Genomic DNA, 14,527 nt, shown 5'->3' with positions numbered 1-14,527 from the left:
CCGAGGCGAGCTCAGCCTCGAGCCCCATGGCCCTCCTCCCCCGCGCTCTCTCGGACCTCGCCTGACTGCTCGGTAGGCTCCCAGCGGGCTGGTCTTGAGGTTTCTTGGTCTCAGCCCACTCCCAGCCCAAGGGTTTGCCATCCCTGCCCCCCCACCAGGAAGCGCCTTCTTAGGTCTCTGCATGCTCGCCTTCTTATCTTTTATTTTTGGCTGTGCTGGGTCTTTGCTGCTGTGCACGGATTTTCTCTAGCTGCAGCAACTGGGGGTTCCTCTCTGTTGTGGTGGGCTTCCCTGGTGGCTCACATGATCCAACTGCCTGCCAGGGAGGAGACCTCGGTTCAATCCCTGGGTTGGGAAGATCCCCTGGAGGAGGGCATGGCAACCCACTCCAGTGTTCTTGCCTGGAGAAATCCATGGACAGAGGAGCCTGGCGGGCTACAGCCCATGCGGTCACAAAGGGTCAGACGTGACTGAGACATTAACACTTCAGGCTTCGGCCGTTGTGGTGCACAGGCTTAGTTGTCCTGAGGCAGGTGGGCTCTTAAGCTCCCTGACCAGGGATGGAATCCCTGCCCCCTGCACTGGCAGATGGACATGCAACCACTGGACCACCAAGGAAGTCCCCGCCCACCCCACTTTATCTTTCCTTTCTCCGCACAACTGTCAGTTCCTTGGGGGACATGTTCTGTAACATCTAAAGTGAACCCTGCCCCACTCCCATTAAAAAGAAAAAACAAAAATATATATATATATATATAAATTTGGAATGACTTTGCATTTCCAGAAGAACTTAAAGATACCTTTGTTAATTTACTCTGGACCATCACCTTCCATGTCACCCCCACAACAGCAGAGACCCTGTTCATTCTGTTTGCTGCTGGAGCACCAGCGTCCAGAACACAGTGCGTGGCACACACCAGACTCAAATATACACGGAAGACCCTGCATGTCTGCTGCATGCATAAAGACTCCAAGCCGAAAAAAGCACATCATTTGAAGCCTCATTCTGTTTCATGCTTGATATGGCCAGCATCCTTAGTTTGTTCAAGACTGAAATAAAAAATAGTTATGATCCAGAGACTCTCTTGATACTCTACAGTTTGCTAATTATAATTAGTTCAGTTCAGTCGCTCTGTCGTGTCCGACTCTTTGCGACCCCATGGACTGCAGCACGTCAGGCCTCCCTGTCCATCACCAACTCCCGGAGTTTACCCAAATTGCTCATTAAGAAGCCTCCGAGTCATTTCCGCTTTGAAATTCTATGTTTTTTTTTTCTTTTTATGTTGCACTATAGGGTCTTGGTTGCCCAACCAGGCACCAGACCCATGCATCCTGCATTGGGAGCACTGAGTCTTAACCACTGAACCAACGGGAAGTCCTACGATTTCTTTTCTTACATAAAAAAATCAGATAATTATTTTACTACATTACTGTCTTGAGGTTAAATCTAACGACGGCACAAAAGTCAGGCCCAGTAACATTTGACACAGTTCAGCTGAGCTGTTGGTGGCTGTTCAGTCGCTCAGTCATGTCTGACTCTCTGCAGCCCCACGGACTGCAGCACGCCAGGATTAAAGAGGCAGTTTAACCCTTACACCACAAACTACGGAAGAGTAACTGAGGGCAAAGGAGTCAAGGAGAGGCACAGACTCTCCTTCCCTGGAACCACACCTATAATCAGAGCCACAGCCTGAGAAAACATAATTGTTGGTTTACGTTAGCAAATGATAGTACACTAGCTACAGGATCTTCAATACAGAGTAAAGTGTAATTATTTTTCTTACGTAAACCACAAAGCTAGCTGTCAAATAAATACGGTGGAAGTGATGGAACAGGGCACCACGGTTTAAATGTCTGTCCAACACCATCCCTTCTCCTCCTGGGAAGAGATGCCCCTCTTGGGTGGGAGACCGTTTCTCGGGGCTCCAGGGCACGAGCCCTTCCTGCCCGCTACTGGGCCAGCTGCAGACCAGGAAGAACCAACCAGAATGCCCGCACAAGATTTGATGAACTGCATCTGAACACCTGGTTCCAACTCTGCTCTCAAAACCAGACACGGAGAGCACGTGTGGGCATTTCATGCGTGTGAGCTGGAACTCCCTGTGCTGCTGCGCTTCTGTCCTCCTGAAGTGGGTTTCTGCTACTTGCAAGAGAAAAGAGCCCAGATTTCTTGACACGCCGTCCTTTGTACATTAAAACCCACGGATTCAGTTTTGTTTCTGCTGCTATAACAACTGCTAATGATAATGATCGAGGTCACATCAAAATAGGAGGGAAAGAAAAGGTGAAAGTGAAGTGAAAGGTGCTCAGTCGTGTCCAGCTCTTTGCGACCCCATGACTATTCAGCCCAAGGAATTCTCCAGCCCGGAATACTGGAGTGGGTAGCCTTTCCCTTCTCCAGGGGATCCTCCCAACCCAGGGATCGAACCCAGGTCTCCCACATTGCAGGGGGATTCTTTACCAGCTGAGCCACCAGGGAAGCCCAAGAATACTGGAGTGGGTAGCCTATCCCTCCTCCAGCGGATCTTCCTGACCCAGGAATCGAACTGGGGTCTCCTGCATTGCAGGCGGATTCTTTGCCAGCTGAGCTCTCAGGGGAGCCCAATTTTCTTGTCTAGTGCTGAGCAATGTTGGGACTGGGCGTAGTGTCTGTGTGTTAAATAATACTGAGAACTTGCAACAGTACTTATTAATACTTGCTCCAAGATATGCCTAATCCTGAAAGAAAGACTAAACCAACTAAAGCGGCTTACTTATCAAAACAAGCAGCGTGTTCATGAAGATTCACTTATGGGCCCCTGCCTAGCACTGTGCACACCAGTGCAGAGGTATCTGATCACTAACTCCACCCAGTACCCACCTTGAAACATCTGCTACAGACAACTCGACCTAAGACCTACAGCCCCCAACCATCTTCCCCAAGTGTCCCCTGCTGAGACACCCCTCTGACTCAGCCAAGCGTCTCCCTTGCTGCAGCAGATCTAATAACCTGAGATGTGCCTGACTGATAGATTCATCTGGTGGTCTTTAGGGCACCAGCAACTGACAGTCCACACTGTGGCATTTAATTCAGACCCCTCGGGGGTTTCTGGCTGGTCAGTGGTCCTCCAAATAAACAGATGAGTCTCCTTTGAGAGTCTCCCGACCATTTGCCTAGGAAGTTATAACTAATAATAAGGCTGGGGTGTGCCTACTGTGTGTGACTGCCGTGATAAAATCTTAATGACCTGGGCAATGACCAAATACAAGGATTTCTGGAAGGCAGGCCAGAAATGAAATACATCAACTGCTTGACAATGGTGAGCTGGTTTACTAAGTTTTCTTTCCACGGCTCCATAAAACAAAGAAACAACAAAAAAAACCCCACAGGCATTCTCCCTATTCTTTACCTCATAAAGATTTCTACCACTGAGTCCATGCAAATTATCTTGGGAAGTTATCTCCCAGGACCCTCATCTAGGCTCATGGAAGGCTGAACACGGTAGCATGGGTCGCTTGGGATGCTTCCAGTGGAACTCTACTGTTCATTTTACTACAACTTATGTTTATGGTACTACAACTTATTTTGTAAGAAGCAAAGCCAGATGACTTTTAATGCAGAGAGAGACCCGCAACCTGGCAGCAGGCATTACTTTCTGAGCCATATACACCCACCGTGCAAATCTTCCTCAGCGTCGGATTCTTCTAGAGAGATCTGAGGCTGGGCCTTCACTTCCAAGTTCCTGCTCAGCCAGCTGGTTTGTTCTAAGGAAGACCCAGCAATGTTCCCAACAGCTTCCAGAATTTTTTGAGTGACTTCCTGAGAGGAACCGAGAGAAAAGAGGAAAGGAAGTTAAGAGAGTCTTAAGTGCCTAAGGTAGCACCATCCGACAGAAATATAATGCAAATCACGGCTATGAAGCATACAGGTAATGAACTCTTCGAGTAACTACCTTAAAAGAAGAAACAAGTTCACAGTGTGTAACTCGATACATCCAAAGTAGTCTCAACATATAACCGATATAAAATTATTAGTGAGATTCGGCATGCTTCTTTGGTCTAAGTCTTTTAAACCTGATGTGTGTTTTATGCTTACGGCACGTTCAGTTCAGGCAAGCCACGTTACAAGGGCTCAGCAGCCATACGTTGAGCTGTGGCTGCCCTACGGTCAGTAGGTAAAATGGATACACAGGAAGTCACGGTGGCACAACGCATTTGGCAGGTTGGATTTCTGGTTTCTTTAGGACCACGGTTCTTACTAGAAATGCACCTTCGACAAACATGGCCAGAAACAAAACTGAGTAAGTTCAAACTGACTTGAGGGTGAAGAGCATAGGAGTGCTCTCAGTACAGAATCTGGTCAAGAAGCCAGGACACAAGTGGAGACACGGAGCGGGTATTATGGGGTATCGTCAGCTAAGAGGGGCTACACGTCCCTGACACGTGAGCAGTCCTGGCTTCTGCTGTGAGTGCAGCAGGTGTATTCGGGCACGAAGCAAGAGCGGGAGGGACGGGGGCAGCACACCCGAGGGAACCGTCCACGGTGCACCCAGGCAGAGGGGCAGGCATGGACGCTGGCAGCAAGGGAGATCGTGGAAGGAGGGATGGATCTGGGGATGATCGCGCTAAGCAAAGCCAGGCAGAGAAAGACACACGTCAGATGATAACACTGACATGTGGAAGCTATGATACGACACAACGGAACCTACCTAGGAAACAGAAAGCAGACTCACAGACACACAGGACAGACTTGTGGCTGCTAAGGGGGAAGGGGAGCAGGAGGGATAGAGCAGGAGGCTGGGATCAGCAGATGCAAACTATTATATACATAGGATGGAGAGACGACGAGGCTCTACTGTAGAGCAGAGGGGAGCTGTATTCAATATCCTGTGATGAACCATAATGGAAACTAAGAGGAGAAAGAATGCACATACGTGCAAACTGAGTCACTCTGCTGTACAGCAGACGTTAACACGGCACTGCTTACGCTTCAATAAAATAAATACGAAAAAAACATCAAGACAAGGGGTTGAGCACTTAAGAGAAGCTGCCATTTCGAGGGCGGTGAGCAGATGGGGAAGTCAGGGTGCCTGGAAGCAGTAGGAAGGGGTCAGTGTCTGGAGGGCTGGGACCCTCTGGGGTGGACGCAAGGGCCCATCAAGCTCCTCCAGCCGCCTTACTGGCCACAGCCAAAGCTCGGCCTGGAGGACTGGAGGGGGCGGGGCCGCGGCAGGCCACTGGCCGCATGAGATGGAGGGCTTTCAGCTTGGCGTAGGAACTGCTGACCGCGGGCTGGGCTGCAGCACATGCGCTGGGATGGAGCTTTCCCCCTCCACCAGGGGAGCCAAAGGAGTCACTGGGCTTTACGCAGAGCTCCAGAGCTTCAGGGTCTCACAAACACCAGGGGTCACAACAGGGAGCGGCAGTATCTCCAAGGCCGTGAGATACACAGCACGGTTTAATGACCTTGACTCAAGGGAAGGAAATGCAGGGGACATATGTAAACGTGCAGCTGAATTCACCATGCTCTACAGCAGAAACTAACTCGATATGGTGAGGCAACCACACTTCAACAACAAAAATATATGAATAAAAGACACTGAAAAAGAAGTTAAGGCCTTGACTCGAAAAGCTCCTCACTCGATGATTATAAAGGTTGTAACATACTGATTTTTCTCACTCCATCCTACTTATTGGCTGGGTTTCTACTCAAAGGAGATTTTCCTTCTCTGGTGGCTGAGCTTTACTTTTGCTTTTCTGTGTTTTTGAAGTTTCCCATGAGTCTGAATTGCTTTAAAAAGAAGGGGGGGGAAGGTTCTAAGGAAGGGAATCTGTGTATAAAGACAGATTTACTGCTGCAGCCATGCTGAAGAGTGAGCCTGCACACATCGGGGTCCAGGAGGAAGCTAGCAGGCGCCTTGAAAATTGCAAGGTGGAAGGCTCAAGGCTGACATGAGAACCGTCATCTGGAGACTCTATCAAGTCCTCTGAAGAGAGTGATGCAGGGAGTCAGATGTGGGAACACGTGCAAACCTAAGATCTGGTTCTGCCCCATGTTTACTGTTTATCATCTCCAGTGAGACTGTCTGAAGGCGGGGGCAGGGGGCCATGCTCTCCTGGGAGAGGAACCATCCTACTGGACGCGCACATACAGACCTGCAGGTCTTTTTGGTCCTTCTTGCTCTCCAGGTTTGGAGTTCTTGTCACAAAGTCATTCAGCATGCTGTTGAGAGACAATCAGCTTCAGAATGAGAATGCTAGCAGAAATGAAAACATATATGTTCCTGGAGAAAAAAAAACAACGCGGTAACGTTGAGTGGCTGGGAACACGGTACCTGAGAAGCAGAAAGTAACCAGGGGGAGCCAGATTCAACTGCACGGACTCCTTCAACACACCCAACAGTGAAGGGAAGTTCTCTTGCAAGGCTGTTGCTGGGAGCCTATTAATAAAAACAAACAGACAACAACAAAAAAACATAGGAGGGAAAAAAAACATCCAGCCATGAACAGGTCTAATGAAAATGTTTTCTTATAAGCACATTTTAGGCGCAGGCGGTTAGAAGGCACAGGACGATGCCTTATCTGCCTGACCTGTTTTGTTCTTCTTAAATTAAAATACATGTGCGTTAAATTGTGGTATTTTGGCAAGAACTTGGAGGTTTGGATACCAGCCATCTGTCTATAAAGTGAAAGCCTTGAACTGGATGACGGATCTCTGGGCCTGTCTGGATCCATTTAGCATTTGGCCTCCCTAACATCACTGGAAATGCAGAGTGAGCCATCAGGAGGTCGCAGAGAATGAGGCCAGGGGTCACCCAGCAGGAGGCTGATCTTCAGTAGCTCTCAGGTCAGGCCTCATGGGCAATGAGGACTCGGGGTTGTTGCCGTGGGGTGATGCTGCACTGCACAGGGAGGCAGCTGGGGCGCAGCCAGAGGGTCCCAGGGCCGAGTGCTGGTCCCTGACTCGCGGCATCCTGAGGGTCCTGGGTGGGGCCTCCTCCCTGAAAGGAGGCGGCCTCCCTGCGGCCGCTGGACGATGTCACTCAGGCCACTGCCGCAGGCGCTTGCTGGGATTATGACACGTATGAGTGAGCACTAGGAAGCACATGGGGAAAAGTGGAAGCAGTGATGGACTTTATTTTCTTGGGCTCCAAAATCACTGAGGATGGTGACTGCAGCCATGAAATTAAAAAGATGCCTGCTTCTTGCAAGAAAAGCTATGACCAACCTAGACAATGTATTAAAAAGCTGAGACATTACTTGAACAACAAAGGTTCACAGAGTCAAAGCTATGGTTTTTCTAGTAGTCATGTATGGATGTGAGAGTTGGACCATTAAAGAGGGCTGAGCGCCGAAGGATTGATGCTTTTGAACTGTGGTGTTGGAGAAGACTCTTGAGAGTCCCTTGGACATCACACCAGTCAATCCTAAAGGAGATCAATCCTGAATATTCATTGGAAGGACTGATGCTAAAGCTGAAGCTCCAATACTTTGGTCACCTGATGTGAAGAACTGACTCATTTGAAAAGATCCTGATGCTGGGAAAGATTGAAGGCAGGAGAGAAGGGGACAACGGAGGATGAGATGGCTGGATGGCATCACCGACTCAATGGACATGAGTTTGAGTAAACTCTGGGCGATAGTGAAGGACAGGGAGGCCTGGTGTGCTGCAGTCCATGGGGTCTCAAAGAGTTGGACATGACTGAGCGACTGAACAACAGCAAAGGACCAGCTCATCTTCCCCTCCTGGAGCAAAGCAGAGCAGTGATGCTCGTGTTGGAGGGTGAATGGCTGGCCTGAACTCAATCCTGGGCCAGGGGACTCCTGGGACTAGGACCCTCCATCTACCTTCCTATAACCCTAGGGTGTCATGGGTCAGAATAACCATGGAATGTGAACTTGTTAGCCAGGGAGTTTGGTCAAATTTACTAAAGGTGAATCCCCTGAGACACGTGAGGCTATTGAGGCATCCGTGAGATAGGGCTACACCCCCTTCACTCCCGTTACTGCAGCTCTAACCTCCCCGCACAGTGGACGCATCTGGGAGCTGTAACCAGGACCTGCCGTAAGAGCCGCAGGAGGCCAGCAAAGCGTCCTCTCTCCCTGTAGAGAGCCACCTGGGGAACCACTGCAGCTGAGACCCCTGCAGATGGGTGTTCAGCTCAGTAAACCCACACAGAAACCTCAGTTCAGTTCAGTCGCTCAGTCGTGTCTCTTTGCAACCCCATGGACTGCAGCACGCCAGGCTTCCCTGTCCATCACCAACCCCCGGAGCTTGCTCAAACTCTAGTCCATCGACATGAAGCTGCCCAGCAGAAAACACGGCAAAGCACTGAGGAGAGCATCCAAAACAGTCACTTCTTTTCCTAAAAGAAGTTCTTAAAATTCCCCTCCTTTTTTTTGGTTATCAAGGTAATACAAACTGTTTCTTCTGAAGTTTACCAGGTCTCACACAAAGCTGTGCTGACGAAGTGTTCAAGATACAGCACATAGACTTGAAGATGTCAGATTAGCTCTCTACAGAAGGAAAAAGTAAGACTGTCGGGGTGTTCCAATGGCTTGAGAGGGAATTAGGACACCTCTCAGATCCCCAGGTTGGCAAGATCCCCTGGAGGAGGAAAATGGCAACCCACTCCAGTATTCTTGCCTGGAGAATCCCACGGACAGAGGTGGCTGGCGGGCTACAGTCCATGGGGTCACACAGAGTCAGACACGGCTGGGTTAGTAACACACAGATACTTTCTGAACTAAGGCTCTCCAGTAATCAAGAAACACATGGGTGGAGGCAGGGAGGGATAAATGTGGAGTTGGGATTCACACAGACACACTACTGTATACAAAACAGGTAAACAATAAGGACCTACTGTAAAGCACAGGGAACTATACGCAACATCTTATAACTTGTAATGAAAAAGCATTTGAAAAGGCATACACACACACACACAGACACACACACACACACCTATATCAAACTGAGTCACTGTGCCGTACACCTGAAACTAACACAACACTGTAAATCAACAGCACTTCAGTTAAAAGAAAAAAATGAGGACAATCCAGAGTAGTTACTTATAATCACTGCAACAGCATCTATAATTGAGAAATGCCTTTGAGGGGGCTGCGTTACCTTTGGATGAACGCATAGCAAAACTGCAACACGGGGACATCCACCAGGGGCGATTTCTGAAAATTAAAGCACAGCTAATTACTCCCAAGTGGGAGGAAATAAGGCTAAGACAAGAATTCAAATACAGAAACGAAACAGGTTCTATCTGCTAACAAAGCAAAGGTTTCCAGCTCCGGGAGTCTTCTGAATATAATAATATAAAGGATCTCAGTGAAATAAAAGCAAACGTACCCTGTGACGGCCCACATCCTTAGGTCCCTGTTCATCAGACTCCCAGTCCTTTCCCACATTTACCTACTTCCCACCCCAGACTTTTAGCAAGTATTTAAGCAATAGTTGGCATAACGACTGAACCTCCTCAGACATGAAGCTGGTGGCCTCAGGAGCCCGTGTCGAGCTACAGACAACGCCAAATGCGAATTCTTAGCTCCGGGAATTTCCCCCAGACAGCTCAGACAACTTCCCTACGTCCCAAATGGCTGGAATTACTTGGAAATAGGTTTTCAAAACACATATTTTTCCCTCTTCTATTTGTCAGTTATAGAAGTTAAGCCAATTAAACTAACCACAAAAGCAACTTTGTTATTCGAAAAGTCAAAAGCCGGTTGGCCAGATGATGTCTTTTGGATTTTTATTTTTAAGTCCAGGATTTGCAGACGCTTGTAGATCAAGTACTGAAGGAACAAAGCGGGAAAGCACCTGCACTCTGCACGAAGCTGTCTGTCGCAGGGCCAGCTCCCCCATGGCTGTAGCCGGGATATCATTCGGAGGGACTGACCAGCCGTGGGGAAGGCCAGTCTCCGGCCACCTCAACCTGCTTGGAGTTATAAATGCCAATCCAAGGTCTGTTATGTGAACATTCATGTTCAAGAGTAAAAGGCAGGACCTTCCTGCCAGCCATGCAGTGGTTAGGAACCCGCCTTCTAAGGCAAGGGACGCAGGTTCCGTCCCTGCTCAGGGAACCAAGATCCCATGTGCTGCAGGGTGCCAACGCCTCAGTGCTGCACCCAAGGTGCCTGTGTGCTGCAACGAAAGATCCCGCATGCCGCAACTGAGACCCGATGCCCACAGGAAATGAATAAATACTTTTTAGAAAAGGGTAAGAGGCAACCAGTGCTGTGCGTGCTAAGTCGCTTTGGTTGTGTCCGACTCTTTGCGACCCCGTGGACTGTAGCCCGCCTGGCTCCTCTGTCACAGGGATTTTCCAGGCAAGAATACTGGAGTGGGTTGCCGTGCCCTCCTCCAGGGGAATCTTTCCGAACCAGGGACCGAACCTGGGTCTCCTGTCTCTTGCATCGGCAGGCAGGCTCTTTACCACTAGCACCACCTGGGAAGCCCTAATGCAACAAGAGTCCTAGGCCATGAAGAGATCTGAGGGCAGATGCCATGAAGCCTCCCGTGGCCATTTTACATCTGATTCCTTAAGCCGGTTCCATGATCTGGCCTCACGGGGTTAAGCTGTAGGCTGCCTCATCTTCTTCCCCCAACTAGAATACAGGCTGACTGTGGGCGGGGGCAGTGTCACTCTTCAGGGTTCCCCACTGTGGACGCACATACTTGATGTTCAATGAACACATGGAATGAAGGAAGGCGACCAGGGCCGAGAGTGTAACTGACTGGTTAGAGGCCCCTGGAGGCCTTCCTCCCAGCGTGGACATTCCTGCAGAGGGCGACCCTGAGCCACGGGTCCTTTCAGAGGAGGCGCCCCGAGTGGAGGGGTCTCCTGCAAGGCAGGCGGAGCTGTAAACACTGCTAAAGGTATTCCTGGTCAGTCTTCTCACTCTGCGGGGAAAATGGGTGAACGCTTCTCTGATTTCAAGGTTTAGCTTTTGTTCACCATCCTTTGTGCTATGACCTTAATATCTAAGAGCAAGATTTATTTGTTATAAAATTTTGGTAAAATGTATTTGACAAAATTTACCGCGTAAAACATGTTTAAGGGTACAGGACAAGGGCATTCAGGACATTCACAGCTACTGTTGGGCAACTATGATCACCATTCATCAGCACTATTTCATCTTCACAGAGTGAAACTCAGTCCCCATTACACACCAAGCCCATTCCCTCCTCCCCCAGCTTCTAGTAACTATCTCTTTTCTATCTCTGTGGACTGGACCACTCCTGGGTACCCCATATAAGTGGAATCATGCAATACTGTCCTTTTGGACTGACTTATTCCCCTTAGCATAATGCTGTTAAGGTTCATCCATGGTATAGCATGTGTCAGAATTTCCTTCCTTTTCAAGGCTGAGTCATAATCCACTGCATGTGTATAGACCTCACTGTGCTTATCCATTCATCTGCTGACGGGTTAGTTCTACTTTTTGGCTGCTGCTGCTGCTAACTCACTTCAGTTGTGTCCGACTCTGTGAGACTCCATAGATGGCAGCCCACCAGGCTGCCCCATCCCTGGGATTCTCCAGGCAAGAACACTCGAGTGGGTTGCCATTTCCTTCTCCAATGCATGAAAGTGAAAAGTGAAAGTGAAGTCGCTCAGTCATGTCTGATTCTTAGTGACCCCATGGACTGCAGCCTACCAGGCTCCTCCGTCCATGGGATTTTCCAGGCAAGAGCACTGGAGTAGGGTGCCATTGCCTTCTCCAACTGGCTCTGGTATACAAATATCAGTTTGAATTAAAACTATTTTTTAGTGATCGCTTGGCCCACTCCATTAATTTTCATTTAGGGAATTATTCTTAAGAGTGTTTCTGACGATATCATCTGAAATTACCTGAGAGAGGACAATTATTTCAAGGTCAGAACAAACCCCTGGTTTCTATCAAATTCATTCAGAACAACATAGCTCCAACACTTTCAATGAAGAGGTCTGCTTTGGTGGAATCAAAGACCTCTCAGGTGTAAAACCATAGAGTCTGTTCTATTGCAAAACCACTGTGTGTAAATGAAAAGATGTCTGAGCAGTAGAAAAGCTCCCTCAACTGCTATGCAGAAATTGGGCAGAAAAACTATAGGAGCTTTGTGGTTCAGTCACGTCACCCTTCAAAGACCACTGACCTCCCTGCAGCCAGATGAGAGCTCTGCTTTCTCAGAATCTCCAGCATGAGTTAAGTCCTCTGGTGTGAATTTTGTACTTTGACAAAAATTATGCAAACTTTTAACTTGCCCATGGACAAAGATGCTCTCCTTGACCTAGTCTAGTCAGGCCCCTCTGCTTTTTGTATTTTTAAAATATTTGTTTGTTTGGCTGCTCCAGGTCTTAGTTCTGGCATGGGGAAGCTTTCGTTGCATCCTACGGGATCTAGTTCTGTTACTGCTGTTGTTCAGTGGCTAAGTCACGTCTAACTCTTGGTGACCCCAAGGACTACAGCACGCCAGCTTTCCCTATCTCCTGGAGTTTGCCCAGGCTCATGTTGAATTCAGCTCCCTGACTAGGGATCAAACTCGGGTGCCCTGCATTGGACAGCAGGGAGTCTTAAGCTGGAGAAGTCTCTGGGTTTGTTTTTTTTTCAGCCACACAGCACGGCTTGTGAGACCTTAGTTCCCCAACCAGGCACTGAACTGGGACCCTCAGCAGTGAAGTGGAGAGTCCTAAGCACTGGACTGCCAGGGAAGTCCTTAGCCAGGCTCCTCTGGAACTTCATCTTGACCAAGCCTCAACCTTCATCTACAAGGTTGTACCTTCGGCACAAACGATTCCATCCACACCACACGCTAAGACTTGAGCAAACACGGCTACGGTTCCCAGCAGCTCAAGGCTGTGTCCTCGGGAGATGACCTCGACCCCCTTAAAATGAGAAAGCTCGCGGCCTCAGAAGGAATCTGCTGTGTGTTCGGCCAAGTCCTGATACGTTCCTGAAGACCCCTCCTTCGAGCATTTATTAGGAAAAGCTTATGGTTACAAATCCTTCCTCTGTCCCTCTGGGATGTGAATGCCTCTTCTCCAACCCAGGAATGTCTTTCCCAAGGACCTGGTAGCCATCCCTTTAAAATATCATCAAGAAAGATGGGGCCCCTATCTCCCAGTCTCCTGGGGAGCATAGGAACCAACCTTTCACAACACGGTCTGTAACTATGGTCTAATTACACTCACCAAGCCCTTTCCCGCTTGTTTGTAGCTTTCCACTCCCCTGACTCTGCTGAAGCCCTGCTCCTTCACCCTTTCTATTCATCCTCCCCATAAAATACCTACTCACCTCTGCACAAGCTGGAACTGATCACACCTCTTCCCCCTACTGCTGGAGCTACTGAATGAAGTCGGTCTTTTCCACCTTTAACCAGCGTCTGGCTTTGCTTATCTTTGATGCTTTTTAGGCTGCAAGTTCCTGCAAGCCAAGTGCCATTTCCTCTTTCTAGATTTATTTGATTTGGTGCACAGCAGGCCCTTGATAAGAACCACTACCAGGGATTTCACTGGTGGTCCAGTAGTTGAGAATGCAAGAGACGTGGGTTCAATCCCTGGTCTGGGGAACTAAGATCCCACCTGCCTCGGAGCAACTAAGCCTGTGTGCTGAAACTGCTGAGCCCAAGTGCCACAACCAGAGGGCCCGTGTGCCTGCAACGAAAGATCCTGCAAGACGCAGCTAAGACCCAGTGCAGTCAAATAAACAAAATATGTTGCAGAAAACAGAACCACTACTGGGCAGAGTGCTCTGCGGTGGGCTGTAAGGATGGAAGTCCGTCCCCTCAGGTGGTTCGCACCTCAAGACGGGAGTCTGTGGAACACGTCTCGTGCATTGCCACAAAGTCCGGTGAGAACACCTCCCTTTTACGGCCCCTTGAATTCCCAGGTCCTCCTGCAACCTCTGTTTCCCTCCCAGATGCCATCTATACGATGTGGACTAGAAGAGTCCTGCATTCATCCGAGGGCCCCCCGGGCTCCTGACCTCATCCCCGCGGATCTGCGGCGGGTGCTTCACCACCTCCTTCACCAGGTGCAGCACTGAGTCTGTCTGCAGGGTGCTCAGCGCACAGATCAGATCCACGAGGGTCAGCTGGGACGTGCTGGCCGCCGGAACGATCTGCCGAGAAGAGGACTGTTTCTTGAGAGAGACAACAAAAATAAGCAGGACTTCCAGCAAGCACTCTGTGATACTTGCTCCCGGAGGAAGAGATGTGTTTTAATCTTTGAAACAAATATTTAAAGGAATATTAGGTAAAGGACTGTATTGGTACAAAGAAGAGTGAGGTTAAAAAAAAAAAAAAAGCTTTTAATCACAGGAATGTAATCAGTATATGTACAGATGAGGAATAAAAGGCATAGCCAGTGACAGGCAATTGCTCTGGTCTTTATGAGTTCAAGCTGAGAAAGAGTGTTGGAAACATAGTATTAACTTGAAGGAAACAGGCTGATTATCCAGAGCCAGCCCCCAGAGTAGGAGGACAGCAAGCGAAACAGGAAAACCAGGTTCACAGGAGCTGGCCAAGGAAGGAAAGTCCCCGCATGGGAGGTGGGTTTTGATG

The 14,527-nt window shown here is 49.0% G+C and overlaps 1 protein-coding gene across 7 annotated transcripts in view; it reads right to left on the bottom strand.

Moving 5' to 3' along the window:
* The window catches only part of DOP1B (DOP1 leucine zipper like protein B), a 131,134-nt gene that overhangs the window by 19,774 nt on the left and 96,833 nt on the right, over positions 1–14,527 (bottom strand). For 5 of the 7 annotated variants that reach the window (XM_044948200.2, XM_044948202.2, XM_044948213.2 and 2 more), the window contains exons 23-27: positions 13,951–14,106; positions 9,107–9,162; positions 6,315–6,419; positions 6,136–6,202; positions 3,655–3,799 (exon numbers count right to left, since the gene is read on the bottom strand). In XM_044948200.2, coding sequence (XP_044804135.2) covers positions 3,655–3,799; positions 6,136–6,202; positions 6,315–6,419; positions 9,107–9,162; positions 13,951–14,106 — 529 coding nt within the window. The remainder of the gene's footprint in view (positions 1–3,654; positions 3,800–6,135; positions 6,203–6,314; positions 6,420–9,106; positions 9,163–13,950; positions 14,107–14,527) is intronic. The other 2 variants (XM_044948207.2, XM_006071973.4) reach the window with 1 other exon arrangement.

The sequence above is a fragment of the Bubalus bubalis genome, chromosome 1, assembly GCF_019923935.1.
Source record: "Bubalus bubalis isolate 160015118507 breed Murrah chromosome 1, NDDB_SH_1, whole genome shotgun sequence".
Taxonomy (NCBI): Eukaryota; Metazoa; Chordata; class Mammalia; order Artiodactyla; family Bovidae; genus Bubalus; species Bubalus bubalis.
The sequence above is the reverse complement of the archived record's forward strand: the minus strand, read 5'-3'. Positions and strand labels throughout refer to the sequence as shown.